The sequence below is a fragment of the Anopheles cruzii genome, chromosome 2, assembly GCF_943734635.1.
Source record: "Anopheles cruzii chromosome 2, idAnoCruzAS_RS32_06, whole genome shotgun sequence".
In the NCBI taxonomy this organism is placed as follows: Eukaryota; Metazoa; Arthropoda; class Insecta; order Diptera; family Culicidae; genus Anopheles; species Anopheles cruzii.
In genome coordinates this window covers 38,439,284-38,454,184 of record NC_069144.1, presented here as the reverse complement: position 1 = coordinate 38,454,184, position 14,901 = coordinate 38,439,284, and the positions used below count along the sequence as shown (strand labels likewise).

At 49.5% G+C, this 14,901-nt stretch overlaps 3 protein-coding genes across 4 annotated transcripts; 2 read left to right on the top strand and 1 right to left on the bottom strand.

The window, feature by feature from the left end:
• The first annotated feature begins 987 nt into the window (after window positions 1-987).
• Window positions 988-3,228, top strand: LOC128279031 (uncharacterized). Its single transcript, XM_053017750.1, has 7 exons — window positions 988-1,378; window positions 1,454-1,734; window positions 1,806-2,141; window positions 2,227-2,306; window positions 2,377-2,852; window positions 2,914-3,044; window positions 3,112-3,228. Exons 1-7 carry the CDS (start codon window positions 988-990, stop codon window positions 3,226-3,228), a joined length of 1,812 nt encoding a protein of 603 aa, XP_052873710.1.
• A 3,035-nt stretch (window positions 3,229-6,263) lies between these two features.
• Window positions 6,264-8,830, top strand: LOC128279030 (O-acyltransferase like protein-like). Its single transcript, XM_053017749.1, has 8 exons — window positions 6,264-6,357; window positions 6,427-6,569; window positions 6,629-6,772; window positions 6,847-7,692; window positions 7,761-7,954; window positions 8,027-8,513; window positions 8,588-8,690; window positions 8,763-8,830. The coding sequence occupies exons 1-8, from the start codon at window positions 6,264-6,266 to the stop codon at window positions 8,828-8,830; spliced, it is 2,079 nt and encodes a 692-aa protein (XP_052873709.1).
• LOC128269008 (nose resistant to fluoxetine protein 6-like) lies at window positions 8,558-13,447 on the bottom strand. Of its 2 annotated transcripts, XM_053006339.1 has the most exons (10): window positions 13,171-13,447; window positions 12,963-13,105; window positions 12,744-12,893; window positions 11,017-11,182; window positions 10,816-10,950; window positions 10,514-10,710; window positions 9,913-10,445; window positions 9,701-9,851; window positions 9,305-9,637; window positions 8,558-9,239 (listed from the first exon to the last, which is right to left on the bottom strand). In XM_053006339.1, exons 1-10 carry the CDS (start codon window positions 13,319-13,321, stop codon window positions 9,006-9,008), a joined length of 2,193 nt encoding a protein of 730 aa, XP_052862299.1. In that variant the 5' UTR covers window positions 13,322-13,447; the 3' UTR covers window positions 8,558-9,005. The 2 variants fall into 2 exon arrangements, with proteins under 2 accessions (XP_052862299.1, XP_052862298.1); XM_053006338.1 differs by having other exon boundaries at window positions 9,305-9,851.
• Window positions 13,448-14,901: the final 1,454 nt, after the last annotated feature.

The following is a 14,901-nucleotide window of genomic DNA, read 5'->3' as shown; positions in this document are numbered from 1 at the left end:
AAAAGCTCGCGTCTGCTGGGTGGATACGTTAAGGACTTGATCACGGTCAAGGCCGGTCTCTCACAGCCAGACACAACACAGCAGCAGACCGGTCCCGGCACGTGTAAGGCTATGCAATTTGCGCCGTTAAGCCGCGCAATATCGTCAAGTTTGTCAACAAATAAAGACCACAATTGCCCTCCGTCATCAGCGTCGTCGTTTCGCATCACCTTTGCACCTTCGGTGTAATGGGTGTAAAGCCGTAGCCGTAAAGCTAAAGGGCTCACGGAGGGTCAGAAGCATTAAATTGATAGCTGCGCGGTTTCGCGAGTCAATATTGGCGCTCGGTCTGCTGTGGATAGCGTTGGCTGAGCGTGCCGCCATTATTCATTTGCTGAAGGCAAGCCACACGACAGATGCTCGTGCCGGGGATGGATTGATAATAGAGCGAAGACGCGGCTGTGTGACGTTTGTCCAATTGGCAGGTCGACAAGCTAATCATCGCACGCACACATTGCTTCCACGTGCTGGACGGGATCTTAATCTCTAATCGACTGATCCGTAAATTTGTTCAACTAAATCGATGACGAGAGTACTCAGAGTAAATATGACAGATTGGCAGCTGAGGGAAGCTAGCGTGTACTTCGTTCTTCGATTGGGATTACTATTACTGATTTAATTACGATAAGGCACAGTTAAGTCTAGTGTTGGGTTGACTACGGAACCTGTGGTTTATTTTGACACAATCTGCCCATCGCACTGCATGGCGCAAAGGGAGCACCACTTGTCAAAACAAACCCCTCCCCTCTGGCTTCCTACTACGCTGGCCATGCCCTTAGCGGCTGCCCCCGAATTAGCAGTAGCCGTTCCCGAACAGCTGATAAGCGTGTGTCCTGCATCATGTCTGACTGATACCGGGCATCGTCGGGACTAGGGCAGCCAGTTGTCCAGTCCACGTTGTGTCGTTCCCCACAGAACACAGTTTTGTCCGCGGTCGTGGCCGAGACGATGAACGGTTTCGCGTGTGTTGTCCTGCTGATCAGTTTGACGCAGCTGTCATCCGCAGACAACCCGCCGCTACCGGCCCCATACGAGCTCGACGATTGGGACAAGTGTACCGGCGGCGATCCGGTGGTGTACTGTATGGTCCGAGTAGTCGTACCGAGTGCCACCGAGGTCGATGATCGGAAACACTTTCGCAGGACACTTCTCGATCGTGGCGTTTGTCTGACGACGGCTCGTGAGCTCGTGCAGAACTATACACAAGATGGCGACGGGGAGGTCACGTTTCCTGCTTCGTGGAAGCAAACGGATCGCTACATTCTGGGCCGCAGTTTCTATCCACAGGCATATCATCCACACCCGGAAGAGGAACGTATGGCCAGTGTTCTGGTGCGTCGTAGGTTGGTGGCCAACACTCCGGCCCAAGTGTCATCTCCCTACACGGGGATGACTGTTTGCGGAACTTTTTTAGAATACTGTTTGCGGAACTTTTCGCACGAACGCTACAACGTAGCGTTGAAGATTGCGCTCTCGATTGCCGTCAGTCTGGCATGTATTTTGTGTGTTAAACGACTCTGGTGGCCATCCAGAGTGTTGTTGGCAGCCCCTCAGACAGCCGGTGGAGAGTGCCAGCGACACTTTCTGTTGTTTGATTTGTACAAATGCTACGGTCTGGTGGGTGTTGTCCTTGCGCACTGCTGTCTGTTTGGTCCGTTTCTGATGCCGATGAAGGATATGGCCGAGCTGGAGAGGGTATGCTTACAAAGGGTGGCCTGCTCATCAATCAATTGCATTCCGCGCATGATCCGCTATGGTTTTGGCAGGTACTTACCCAACCCAACATCAAACTGGCCCGCATGGTGTTCCCGTTCCTGATGCTGGTCTTTTTCATCATGAGCTCCATGCTACTGACGGTGAAGCTGCTGGAGAATGCAAGGAGATCTGATCCCCGGCGACCTACATTAGCGGCGATCATCGGGCACCGGCTGATAAGGCTACAGCCGCTGAACGTGCTGACGGTGGGCTTTTGTGCGCTCGCCTACGAGCACTTCGTCGCCGGTCCGCTTGGACCGCGTCAGCTGATCGTGGAACAAACCATGTGCCGCGCGCACTGGCTGACCAATCTGCTGTTCCTGTCCAACTACAACACGCGCGAACCGGTTCGTATAGCCGCGTCGGTCACTGAACCGCGCACCACGCACCGGCTTAGTAAATTATCGTTCTGTTGGTGTTCATTCCGTACAGTGCCTGCCACACTCGTGGTACGTGAGCACCGACTTTCAGCTGTTCGTCACGACGGCCACCGTGCTCTACGCAATGCATAGGTAAGATCCCGCCGACAGGACTCTAATCGAATTATTCCAACCGTTTATTCACTTCTTCACTTACCAAAAGGTGGCCACACTGGAAAAGTGCCATCCTGACCGGGCTAGTGTTGTGTGCGTTCCTGGGACCCTTTCTCACCGTGCTCGGGAACGACTTCGATCCGATCGGACCCACAAGTCTGCACGAGATGCGCTTCTTTCTGCTCGACAGCCGCTTCATGGCGCGGCTCTACACACCGTTCTACAACAACCTGTGCTGGAGTGTCGGTGGAATGGCGGCCGGATTTGTGTACGATCGCTGCCGAACCGCGCTCGAGGCGCCTTCGTTGACAGATGACCAGAGGAGGCGCATCGTTCGGCGCGTGAACCTATCGCTGCTGCTGGCGTTCACGCTGCTCGCTACGTTCATCCATCTCACGATCGAAGCTTCCGAAAGCTCGGCCAATGCTAGCCGCTGGCGGCTAGCGGCCTACTACTCGCTGTACAAGCTTTCGGCGGCCGCTTTCTTCAGTGTGCTGTTCGTGCGCATTTTGCTAACCGAAACTGGTACACCCAAACCAAGGCCAATCGCGAAAGAATGAAAATAACCTCGTACGGGTTCTTACAGATTTCTACGGCTCGGTGGTGGTCAGATGTGGCGCAAAGCTTTACTATGCCGTCTACTTGATACATTTTCCGATTTTCCGCATCGTGTTTAGCAACGAAACGGCGGTACGGGACGTGTCGACAGAACTGCTGGTGGGTGTCTACGGTTTTGTGATTCCTTTTAAATTGAGTTCCGAATTAATTTCTTTCTCCATTGTAGGTCTGGATGGGATTGAAGGTGTTCGTCATATCGTACTTCTGTGCCGTGCTGCTGCACTACACCGTAGAGCGACCGCTTATCGGCTTCTTGAGGCGCATTTGCTTTCGTTCGCAGTAGGCGGGGAACAGGGGGGGGGGGGGGAAAGGCGGTCATAAATCGACTTCGAAAAGTGAGGGTTTTAGTTATATTTTCCCTAAAATAGAAAAGTTATCTATGACCAATCTGAATTTTATGATCTTCTGCGTTGCGTAGATTACGAGAATTCATCTGTTCAAGTCGAAAGAGTGATAAAAACCAACTTTAAACGGGATAGTTAGCACAGTTTTGCAACGGTAATGTATTTATATTATACATCATTCGACAGGTAATGGATCCTTCTTTGATATGAAAAAAGAAATGTTCACGTTTGGCATTACTTGTACATTTTACGAAAACAACGAAAAAGTACAGTTTTTTTAATTTTGGTAATGTAGCAAAAAAATGCTTCACGCTTCAAAAACGAGGTATTACAGGATAAGGAGGCGCCTGGTCTTTATGTAGTCTATGGAATGGCCATAAAAAACATATTGCCTTTATGAACTTTATGCCTTTTCCATTATTTGGGATAATTAGGTAAAATATTTGTCTTCTATTCGAACAACCGAATACACACTTTACAGGTAATAAGTTTTGTCACTTGTTTCAGAATATACTTTGTATATAATTCTTCCTTATGCAATTGTTATACCTTTTGGATGTGCAGTATGTGTAACTGAATAAGTGTTTTTTTAGGGCATATGCATTTTAAGGTAGTCGGTATATTGAAAGAATATTTTTAGATCCTGAGCGAGCAATTACTGTTCTTAATGTAGATAAAGATTTGATGTTTGATTGATTTATTTGATAGGTTTAGTAATACCTTAAAGTCATTAGCTATCAGAAAGAAGTTAATGCTACAAAATTAGATACATATCGTACAAATGCATATCAAAACCTTTTAGTGCTTTATAGTTGGTTTAAAGTACCTTGTTACTGCACGAAGCAGTCCTAGCGCGAGCAATAGATCAAGCAAGGTGCGAGCGAGCACGGGCGAAAATGGCCAAGGACACGAGATAGACGAAATTGCCGATCGCCCAGGCGCGGGGATTAAGTGCAGCTGCACCGGCGCCGGGAGGATAGTAAGCAAGAGAGAAAGATAGATAAAAATTACCGATCGCCCCAGGGACCACGCTTATCGCACCGGCGTGAGCAAATTCAGGTAAAATGTTTACCGGTTCGATCCGGAATTATCAGGCTGCTGCACCAGCAAGCCAGGCGCGAACGCATCAGGATAGAAGCGAGAGATGGAATACGAAAGCAATAACTTGCCGTATAGGACTTACAGCACAGGAATGGGTCAACGGACCAACACGCACGTAGCGTAACTATTGTTCTAATTAGTATATAAGGAGAGCAAATTTAGGAATAAAATCAGAATCATTCTACCACTCGAACGGAGAAGTCATTACTAATCCTAGTACAGCCAGTTTGATCCTCAAAAACCCGGGTTGCTTTGCCCAGCATCCGAAACGGTCGAAAGAACCGCTCTCCCCTCCTCGGAATAGGCTTCGACCAGTGAGAAGCACACTAGCCGGAGTGGTAACAAAGAGTCGGGGCTCGAGGTCACTTTTTTCGGGCAAAGCATTCCCACTTTGTGTGGGTCCTTCCTTCGAGGGACCTGCTCGAACGGGCGCGCAGTAACATACCTAGTAACATAGTAACATACTGTACATAAAGTAGTGGCTCATACTAGGGATATAATGCTACATAACCCTAAGCCAATAGGTTGTCTGGGAGAAGAAGCTTCGGAAGCGCGGCATAAATGTCTTAGACATGATAGGGCAACACGCGCAAAACAATGTTCCAGAAAGAACAATTTAGAGGACACTTTCATTCGGTCAATAAATAGCAGTGATCATAAAATTAATTCTACTTTATTGGGTATTAGGCAGCGAAAAAATCATAAACTTAGTTTTCTTGCCATGGCTAAAGGTTTTTTTATTATTGAGGAAAACGTTAATGAAGATATCGCGATTGATCATGTATTTAATCAAGTAGATAGTATCGATTTAAGTTTGGATGAAGATGAAGACTAATAAGCAGATGAAGAAATAGGCTAATAAATTTTCTATCAAACTTTTGAATAGTAGTCCATGGGTTGGATTCTTCGGATGGTAAAATTACTTATTTCTAAACTATCAAAAAAACACTGTGGGTAAAGCTCCTCAATAATTGTAAGTCCTTTTTAACACTCATAAGGCATTAGATTTTTATCAGAAGTTCGATATCTGCAAACGATTATGCATTCAAACTTTTTAGTGGAATGCAGATACCATAGCTCAGGCGTTTCAATACCTTCAAATAGCGAAAACTGGTTGTTATTATACTTGAACGCGTGTATTACACATAAAATGATGAATTGAATCAAGACACATGGAAAGAAAACAAAAACGTTGAAAAGAGACCGTAGATTCTTCCTAAAACTAAATATGTCCACCTATCCCACACTGATCCCAAATGGGAGCCAATCTTTTGAGGTTCAGAATACGTCACACACGCCGAGCCGAGTTCTGTTTTTGTCCAACTCTCCCTTTTGTGAACCTCCCCTCCAACCTCCACCTCAACGGGATGGATGCGTAAAAGCCGGTACCATCAGTGGTAACGAAAGTAAAGGGTACTTCTTTTTTTGGGGGTCCGTTCGTTTGGGAATAGGGGCACAATAGAGTTGCATAACGGTGCGCGGTTTCAAGGTCGAGATTGATTTGTAAATTCGAAAACAAGCGCTTCCCAGCTTTTGTTGGTGGACGGCCCAATAGACGCGTCGGCGTCGAGTGCAGACGCTTCTTGCGGTTGCTTCACCAGGAGGGGAAGGGATTCCGCTGTAACGACTACGTCATTGAAGCCGAGCGTCCCCCCCTCCCACAGGTTTCAAGGTGAGAAGGTGGCCCACGACAGCGTGTCCAGCGGGGGGTCCACTGGAGAGCTGCGTTTGTAAATATTGTTTCTGCTCTGCGCTGGTCCACTTGTGTTTTTTTCTAGATTTAATTTTTTCGGTGATCGCCACGTTTAGGAGCTTACCGAAGATGGAGAGCGATTCATAGTAATTTCAACCGGCAAGGTGTGCGGATCGAGCAATGGCTCCAGCCAGACGAGCGATCGTGATTTTGTTGTTCGTGTTCGTAATATTCTCTCAACCAGGATCTTCGGGTGGCGATAGACAAGCTGGTGGTAATAAACCTCGGTGGATATCGGAAGAACCGCGACGTGACGTGCCGTGTGCTCTTTCACTACTTGTAGATGACTACGACCGGATGCCACCGTTGTTTTACTACGAAAATGTGACCGATTGTTTCGCCCGGTACAGTGCGTCCGGTCTCTATTGCGTCGTGAAGACGGTGATCAAGCCCACCCCGGGCTCCGACTTGTGGCGCACGATCGAGGTAGGCGGGAACTGTTTGTTTAAAGTCTGGTTCTGAAGTGCGTGCTTCTGCCATTCCAGAAATACTCCCAACTTCCCAGCTACCACGATCACGCTCTGCTTGATCGTGGGCTCTGTGTGGATGCTTGCGATGCTCTGGTGAAACAGTTGGACCCTTCGATCGTACAATTACTCGACACCGAGCGCGTTACAACAGCGCCCTACGTGAGTCCCCCGCCGCGTCTTTAGTCACATCATGAAGTCGTCACCAGTCGTGGCCCGTTCCCGTTTCCTTACAGCATCTTTTATCGCTCCCATCGGAAACGGAGTTATCGGAGCGCCGTTCACAGTACGGTAAACTGTTGAACGTTTGCGCCAACTACAAACTCTGGCAGCAGTACAATCTGACCGGCTACTCCGAGATTGAGCGCTGCACGACGAAGGAAACACCAGCACCGGCTCGGATCGATGGATATCACGTTGTCCTGGCTACGATCGTCTTGCTGGCGATCACACTTGTTGTCTGTGCCACGGTTTCCGACAGACGTCCCATGCGCACCATCAACAACAACGAAATCCCAAAGCATCTGCTGGACAGCCAGCCAGCGGGTCTGCTGTGGCTAGAGTTCTCGTTGCGCCGGACGTGGCGTCAACTGGTGGCGCCCCCACGCACCATCCTGCAGCGTGATTTTGCATTCGTCGAACTATTCCGCCTGCTGGCGGTCTTCATCATTCTGGCCATCCACGTATCGATGTGCTTCGCGGCGGCTCCTATAGCGAACGTGCGTCCCCTGGAGGAGTTCTTCGCCCTGCCGGTGTCCCTGGTTGCCGTGAGCATTTTCCCCTTTCAGGTGCACACGTTCTTCACCATCAGCGGCATGCTGCTGACCGTACACTTCCTGCACCACGCGTCCTCCAGCGGGCGCCGAATCAGCTGGTCGTACCTGGGGCAAGCGATCATCGTACGGTATCTGCGCATCTTCCCCCTGCTGCTGGTGGTCTGGCTGTACCACGTGTCGTGGTTCGATCGCCTGTCGCAAGGACCCGGTGACTATCGGTACATTGAGCTGGAGAAGGACAACTGCCGCGCCAACGGGTGGCTGAATTTTCTGTTCATCAACAACTACTTCCGGCACGGCAATATGGTAAGGAGCGAGGTGATCTTTATACGTGACGCGAATTTACTCCACGCCGTGATGTCACCGCTCTACAGTGCATGCAGCAGTCGTGGCATTTGGCGGCCGACTTCCAGTTTTTCCTCATCGGTGTACCGTTTCTGCTGCTCATCCACCGACACCCGAGGCTACGGAAGCCACTCATAGTAACTGCGATCTGCATCTCTGTGGTCGCTCCAATCGCTAACCTTTACCATCACCAGTTCCCCGGCGTGGTTCTGACAAACTTCAAGTACGACAAAGTTCACCACGGCTCACAAATCTGACACGTAGCTCCCAAATGATTCCCAATCTCTCACGCCAGGCAACTTCGGTTCGTGTTCTACGCCCACCGGGTGCTGCAGTTCGATTACATGCTGTTCCATCCGCACACCTGTAGCTACTTTGCCGGAATCTTTGCCGGGCTGGCGTACCATCGCTTACGGAGCGACTCTAAGCTGGCGCTTCCGTCCGTCTGGGGCATCCGGCTGTGGAAGTGGGTCCCACCGTCGCTGGTTCTACTGCAGGCCTCGTTCGCTCCGCTGTTCTACGATCTCGATTACCGCCGTCCGATGCTCTGGAATGCCGTCTACGGGGCGGTACATCGGTGCAGCTGGGGTACGATGTGCGCCGTCGGAATCCTGTACGGTGCGACGACTTGGCGTGGTCGTTACGCACCGATCCATCGCCATCCCGTGGTTCTGCTCCTGAGCCGACTCTCGTTCGGCGTATTTATGGTGCAGTTCTGTGTGCTGAAAAGCCTTGCCCGTAACGCGGCCGGGTTCGGGATCGAGTTCAGCTGGAAGATCTACGTAAGCCAGGACACCAACTTCTGGAAGGGTAGCAACTTAATCAGCGTTAGCTTTTTACAATTTATTTTCCCTAGTTCCAATCCGTGGTCTACTCGTGGGTTGGGTGCTACACTGCAGCGTTGGTGCTGGCGTTGCTCGTGGAGTTTCCGTGCGCTGCCATTTGCAAACGATTGTTGAGTAAGAGAGGGATCGCATCCGAAATCAAGAGTTTTCAAATGCTAATACAGCTCGTTTGCGTTCCTTCCGCAGGTTCACAGAAACACAGCGCGGTACGGAGAAATGGCACCGACAAGGAATCGCTGCCTAAGGACCAATAGTTACAAGTTTCCACTAACGCCTTACGTGCTAGCTATGTGCTATTGACAAAAATAAATGTCGGATTCCCTACTAACTGAGTACTTAATCAAGATTGTCCGCTGGTGAGTTCACTTGAAGGTTCCTTAAAGTTTTTCTTATGATACTAATTTCACTAGAGCCTACCATCTAACTCATCTATGGATGGTTTGGTGGCTGACCGTTACTCTGAGCATGTCCGGACAGCTTCACGACCTCCATCACGGTCGATATAATGACGTCACCAACGGGCTCTGCAGATGGTGATTTTCCCTGCCGTTTACCCTGGCCGAGCAGCAGCTTCAGCAGCACATCGAAAGGTTTCTCCACCAGCAGAAATGCTACCAACGCCACTGCGTACGAGAGGACGAACGTTGAGCAGTACGTTGAGATCTACGGACAGTACGGGAAGAATGATTAGTGTCTAGAACCTTGCCTATCGATCGTTTGGAACTCACAATCAGCTGCACGTTGATACGCGTATCTTCCGGGTAGTTGCTGAAGACCACCTTCAGAACCGTCATCTGCATTAGGTAGAACCCGAAGCCTAGTCTCGCGAGCACTCGGCTCAGCGTATTTCCCGCCAACCAGCGCCGTACGGCGGTGTTGCGATTGTGAAAAGCCAGCAACAGGAAGGCCACCGAGTAGAACGAGCCGATCGCCAGCTTGTGCACCCCGGACAGGACGGCCATCCAGATGGAAGGTTTGCTGAACTGCATGATGTTATAGAGCGGCGCCTGTACCGCAAAGCCGACGATCGCGATCGACGCGAGGGAGAATACATTGCGCAGCTGTTGGAAGAATGATATGAGGGTCAGTGTAGGTGATGGTCTCAGTCCCAAACGGATACGTACCATCTTGATCGGTAGAGAGAACTCTTTGCGGGAAATCTTGTGGTACATCAGGCCGGCGATCATGCCCCCGAAGTAACTAGCGCAGTGCGTTTCCGTTGCTTGGTACGAACGGACGAAATACTCATCGTACCAAAGCTGATACTCGTTGCCTCTGTTTGCGGACAGGGTGAATTATTTGGGGAATCGTTTGAAACCTCCCGTCGGTTACTCACTTCATGGTCAGTGGCATCACGGCGTCCACCGCGCTCAGGTAGGTGTTGATCATCGGAAGAACGAATCCGACCAGACCCATCGCGGACGCGCACCAGAACGAGGCCCTGGGGAATCTCCAGAGGACCGTCATGATGAGCAGTCCGACAACGAAGAGCTGAAAATCGGCCGCCAGGTACCAGGTATGGATGAGACACTGCTCCTCCGGCTGGTAGTAGTTGTTGATGTAGAGGAAGTTGATCCACCATTTGCGCCGGCAGATGAGCCGCATTTTGGGCAGAATTTTGTACGCGGACGGTGTCGTCAGGAAGGTGTCGTAGTGGGACACGGTGAACAGCATGAGCACCGCGTAAACTGGGAGTGACCGAAGGTACCGATTGATCAGCCCCTGCCAGAGGATGCTGAGGCGGAAGCGTTTGTTTTCCGTGTGCTGCAAGAACTGCACCGTCAGCAGCAGACCGCTGATGCAGAGAAACAGGTCCACCTGGAATGGCACTATCGAGAACAGCATCTGCGACACCGGGTGAGCCAAAAACTGTGTGGGGTAAGAAACGAAAATCCGCGTGTTAGTCCCTTCTCGTATTCTGGCGCAAGCTTTCTGACCTGCTCCATCGCCAGTGGGTTCTGCGAGGTGAACATGACCATGCCGATGAACACGTGCAGCATCAGAATGAAACACATCGTCAGGACGCGAATCTGATCGATAAAGTCCAGATCCTGCTGGTACTGGCACTGGGACGATTTCTGTGTCAACCGAGCCCAGTTCCTGCGCACGGAGAAAGCCGTCGCCATCGTTGCCACTGTGAATCGGAGGTTAAGCATGCCACTAAAGCCCGATCAGTACAAGACTGGCCTACCCCGACTTGATGCGGCTTTGGGGTCTTCAGCGTCCAGTTCAAACATACCTCGGTTTTTGAGCGGTCGCGCAAAGTGCTTCACGTTGGCGGAAGCTCGTGCCAGCCGACTGTCGTAGCACTGCGAGCCAACGGCCAGGACGAACAGGGTGCATAGCAGCGTTGTGTAGGCCACATCCAAAGTGTCTGAGGAAGGCGGAAAAGCCGGATACTGAAGGGCCAAATCTTCGGCAGGAGTTCAGCTGCGTTTACCTGTTGGTCTGACGAGGGTATCGTTGGTGGTGCACTCCTCGATTTCGGCGTAACCACTGAGATTGTACTGTGAGCGGAGGGCATAGTTTTGACACACGTTCACCAGCCGGCCGTACGCTTTGCGGTACTGCGTTACATTCGGCAGCATCCAGTCGGACATGATGAACTGAGAATAAGAATTATTCAAATGTTAATCAGATTAATTACCTTAAGCTGTTAACAGCGGCTAAACTTTAAGGCTGGACTTTATTAGCTTGCTGTACTATTGTTATATTATTGGAGAAGTCACATTATTATTCAATTTTAATGCCAAATGGACATTCTTTACGTCAGAATTAATTGATCGATGCTGCGATAGATCCACGGAAGAACCTCAACTTTGGTGGGAAACAGTGGGAAACAGACAGCTTATATTGAATTGTGTTAAAAGAAATCCATTATTTTTGGGTGAATTTCAAAACTGTATCAAGATGGACCATCGGAACATCTTAATTCCGATGGTCCGCTTTGCGTAGACCGATTAGTTGGAAAACGTGTTGCCTTTTTAAAGGTAATAATGCCTCTCTTGTGCCTCCAAGACTTCTGGGTCGTTATTGGCGAACAGCTCGAGCAATCTTTTTTCACAATCCTTTCTCAATTTTTCAATTTTTCATCACTCAGCGATATCACTCATCATCACTTCAATTTTTCATCAGCGATAATCGCTTGGTAGAAGGTCAGGACTATACGGCGGATGCATTAAAACTTCCCAAACAAACTCCCCGAACTTTCTGGTGATTCACTAAAGATTTGTGTGACATTTCGTTGTCCTGATGGAAAACAACACCTCTTCCGTTGGCCGATTCTGGTCATTTCTGGCCAATCGCTAGCTTTGGACAGTGCAGTTGCTGACAGTAGAGACCTAATTTTAGTGTTTGGCCACACGGAAGCTACTCATAATAAATGATTCGTCTCAACTACCACCTAATACAGTGTAGAACTATCCTGACCGTTAGTCCTATTTGGGACACCGTTTGAGCTGCTTCACCAAGCTACAGCCACGATTATTTTCACACAGTATTGTCCTGATTATCTCTGTGACTTTAAGACATTTTCGATGACGGGTCTGTCTGTGCGAGGTGCAACTCAAACACAAAAATAAAACTGTAACGGGCCAACCAAACCAAAATTGCACAATACTAGCTGTTAGAGTATCGGCCTTATACACAGCATGCACAATTTCAGCGGCCTAGCTTGAATTTTACGGAATTTTCTCTTTGTTGATTTCCATAGTTAACACCCTGTAACTCACAAACAAATGGAACAAACAAAAAATAGTGAAAGTGTCATCTTTAAAACGAGCATAAACTTGACACTGTACGGTCGATACTTCACGAGACATCGATGACTAAAACCATCTACCGAGAAAATAATGGAATACTTTTTCCCTAACCCAATGAAACAATCAAAAACGAGGACAGATAGAAGCGGTGCAAGGAGGTCCTTAGGGCAGCCCAATCATGATTTAGATAGGCTGCAAGAGTTGTGTCTGTCATACCTTAATACTCAACTCACAACTTCACTTCAAAACCAGTTTTATATTTAAAAACAAACTTTAAACACATCAATGGCGAATAGTAAGAACACAATTACTTAAGAGAAGTAGAAGATTGTCAGCCTATCCTTAGTTTGTGTATCACACGTTGCGACAAGCACTAGCACTGTTGAAACTTCTGGGTCATACTTACCCTTTTAGTAATGTTAAACTTCGGCTCGTAGTACCGCTCGGCTGGCGTTCCGGATGCTACCAACCCATCAATCACACCGGAACACTTCTCCATGCACACACCGCGCGTCAGCACGTCGTGGTTGTACTGAAACGTGTACTTGGAGTACTTCTACAAGGATTTTACACACAAAAAAACTCATCATTACACCGTCACCGCTATGGCACGCAGGCTAATTACTTTGATCAGGCGCCAAACGGCGGACCTGGCGTCGGGTTTGATGGCCACCTTCGCCACGCAAAATACGCCTTGCGGCTTATTGTGGAGACAGTGCTCCATGCTGTCGTACAGATGGAGCTGCGGCATCTGCCAGTATTCACTTTCTGGAACGAAATATTCATCGTGCGGATCAGGACACTGGAGGACAACCCCTGGAGGGAACACTCACTGTTGTAGCCGAACAGCACGTCGAACACCTGAACGCTGGCCGACGCTGGTTGACCCACACACAGGAAACCAACGATGGCAACACCGAGCAACACGATCACCGCGGGCGGCGATCCTCCGGGCCGCCAGGCCTTGATTAATCGAGTTTTCATGATAATTCACGAACTTTGTCAGGTGCACAAATCGAAGCTAATTCGTCCGCGCGACGATCATTAGCCTTTCGTTGAGCCTTCTTGGCGATCAATCGGCGGATCGGCTCGGGAACGATCTAGAGCGCGATCTGATGCGCTACGCTGTCGGTCGGCTACTGACTGGTCCGGTACAGTGGGCGAGCCGACGGACGGAGGCTTCTACGTGCGGGTGTTGCGGTAGCTGGCAGCCCCCGGAAGGAGTCCGGCTACGATTGACGCGACGTTCTACTGAACCTGATCTAGAGTTAGCAGCACTTTCCACTTCTAGTTCCCGGTGGGGTGGTATTAGAAGTTATTAAGAGAGCTACGCATATAGTGTGCGTCTATGAAAGGGAGTGCAGCATATAATCGACGTTGACAAGTTTTGCATTACTCGCCCGACGGTGGGGATGTAATTTTCTTAATAACCCATTTTTGTACCCAAGAACCGAGACTAGTGCGCCTAGGTATCGATATGTCAAAAGGGCATAGTTTAAAATTCCAATCCGCCAGCGAACGTCAGCGAACTCGTCATGTTAATATCACGCCACTAGTCTTGCGGCTCCCGTTGAATGAATGTTAATAATATTGAGTTCAATGAATACTAAGGCCCGGCAGTCTAGAGAAAAGCGTGGTTGTTGCGTGGAAAACAAACCGAGACAATGTTGCACTGTCTTTTTCCAGCTTGGTCGCCAGCTTTAGTTCAATGCCATGTTTAACTGTCGCGTGTGTCGCTTTCGAAGACACGTCGGCGCCCATTCTCGGCCGCGGGCTGGGTTTCACCAAACAAACAACCACCACCAGGGGCCGAATGGCCGCGCAAGGAAAAAGTTTTGCATAACGCACACACCCCACCAGAGAGTGAAGTTGTGTGTTTCTGGCTGCGAATTCGCTGCCTGCATGTATCGCCGCACGCATCCAGTTCTGTCTGTTGCTCCGGTTCCATGTTGGTGATTCGTTCGAAGAAGCTGGGCCATTTCTTTGCATCACGCCCTGTTCGCGGCTGCACGGCCCGCTGGAATGATTAGAGCCTGGGCTCGGGTCATCATTGGAGGCTTTGAAGGTCGCCTGGTTTCATGGTGCGCCAGAACAGGCAGCCGAATCATAACTGGAATTTTTTAAATTCATTCGACCGGCCGACGTGGTTCGCAACGAATTTCTAACTTCATAATGTCACAATCTTCGTGCCATCGAAAGAATATTTTAACTTAAAACTTCTTTTTTTTCATAACTCGCCAGGAGGTTGGTCACCTTCTCAATCGGTCACCTTGTCGTCCATTCTGGAATTTCTACCGGGTATCAGCGATATCAATGCGGTCGGCATCGTGTTCGGTGGGCTTCCAATGAGCATCTTGGAAACATTTCGTCCAAGGTGACCAAACTACCGGCGGTCCATTGCTTCCGCAACTAGAGACCTGGCCTATTTGAAGAGCTTGTACCCCGATGTAAGGCGCATTCCGCCTTCACCGCGTGTGCCCTCATTCTGCAGCACACGCAAAGTTTAAGCCAGCTTAACGCACCGTTTGCCCGTGCACTTGAAACCATGTTGGTCGATTTACGCA

What these genes read in the sequence shown, in the direction of transcription:
- LOC128279031 (XM_053017750.1), top strand. Translation starts at nt 988, where the DNA reads ATGAACGGTTTCGCGTGTGTTGTCCTGCTGATCAGTTTGACGCAGCTG. An exon ending in ATATGGCCGAGCTGGAGAGG is followed by an intron (nt 1,735 to 1,805) that starts GTATGCTTACAA and finishes TGGTTTTGGCAG; the next exon opens with GTACTTACCCAACCCAACAT. An exon ending in ACTACAACACGCGCGAACCG is followed by an intron (nt 2,142 to 2,226) that starts GTTCGTATAGCC and finishes CATTCCGTACAG; the next exon opens with TGCCTGCCACACTCGTGGTA.
- LOC128269008 (XM_053006338.1), bottom strand. Translation starts at nt 13,321, where the DNA reads ATGAAAACTCGATTAATCAAGGCCTGGCGGCCCGGAGGATCGCCGCCC. An exon ending in GCGACCGCTCAAAAACCGAG is followed by an intron (nt 10,711 to 10,815) that starts GTATGTTTGAAC and finishes TCCGATTCACAG; the next exon opens with TGGCAACGATGGCGACGGCT. An exon ending in GTGATGCCACTGACCATGAA is followed by an intron (nt 9,852 to 9,912) that starts GTGAGTAACCGA and finishes GTCCGCAAACAG; the next exon opens with AGGCAACGAGTATCAGCTTT.
- LOC128279030 (XM_053017749.1), top strand. Translation starts at nt 6,264, where the DNA reads ATGGCTCCAGCCAGACGAGCGATCGTGATTTTGTTGTTCGTGTTCGTA. An exon ending in TGGCGATAGACAAGCTGGTG is followed by an intron (nt 6,358 to 6,426) that starts GTAATAAACCTC and finishes CACTACTTGTAG; the next exon opens with ATGACTACGACCGGATGCCA. An exon ending in CATTTGCAAACGATTGTTGA is followed by an intron (nt 8,691 to 8,762) that starts GTAAGAGAGGGA and finishes TTCCTTCCGCAG; the next exon opens with GTTCACAGAAACACAGCGCG.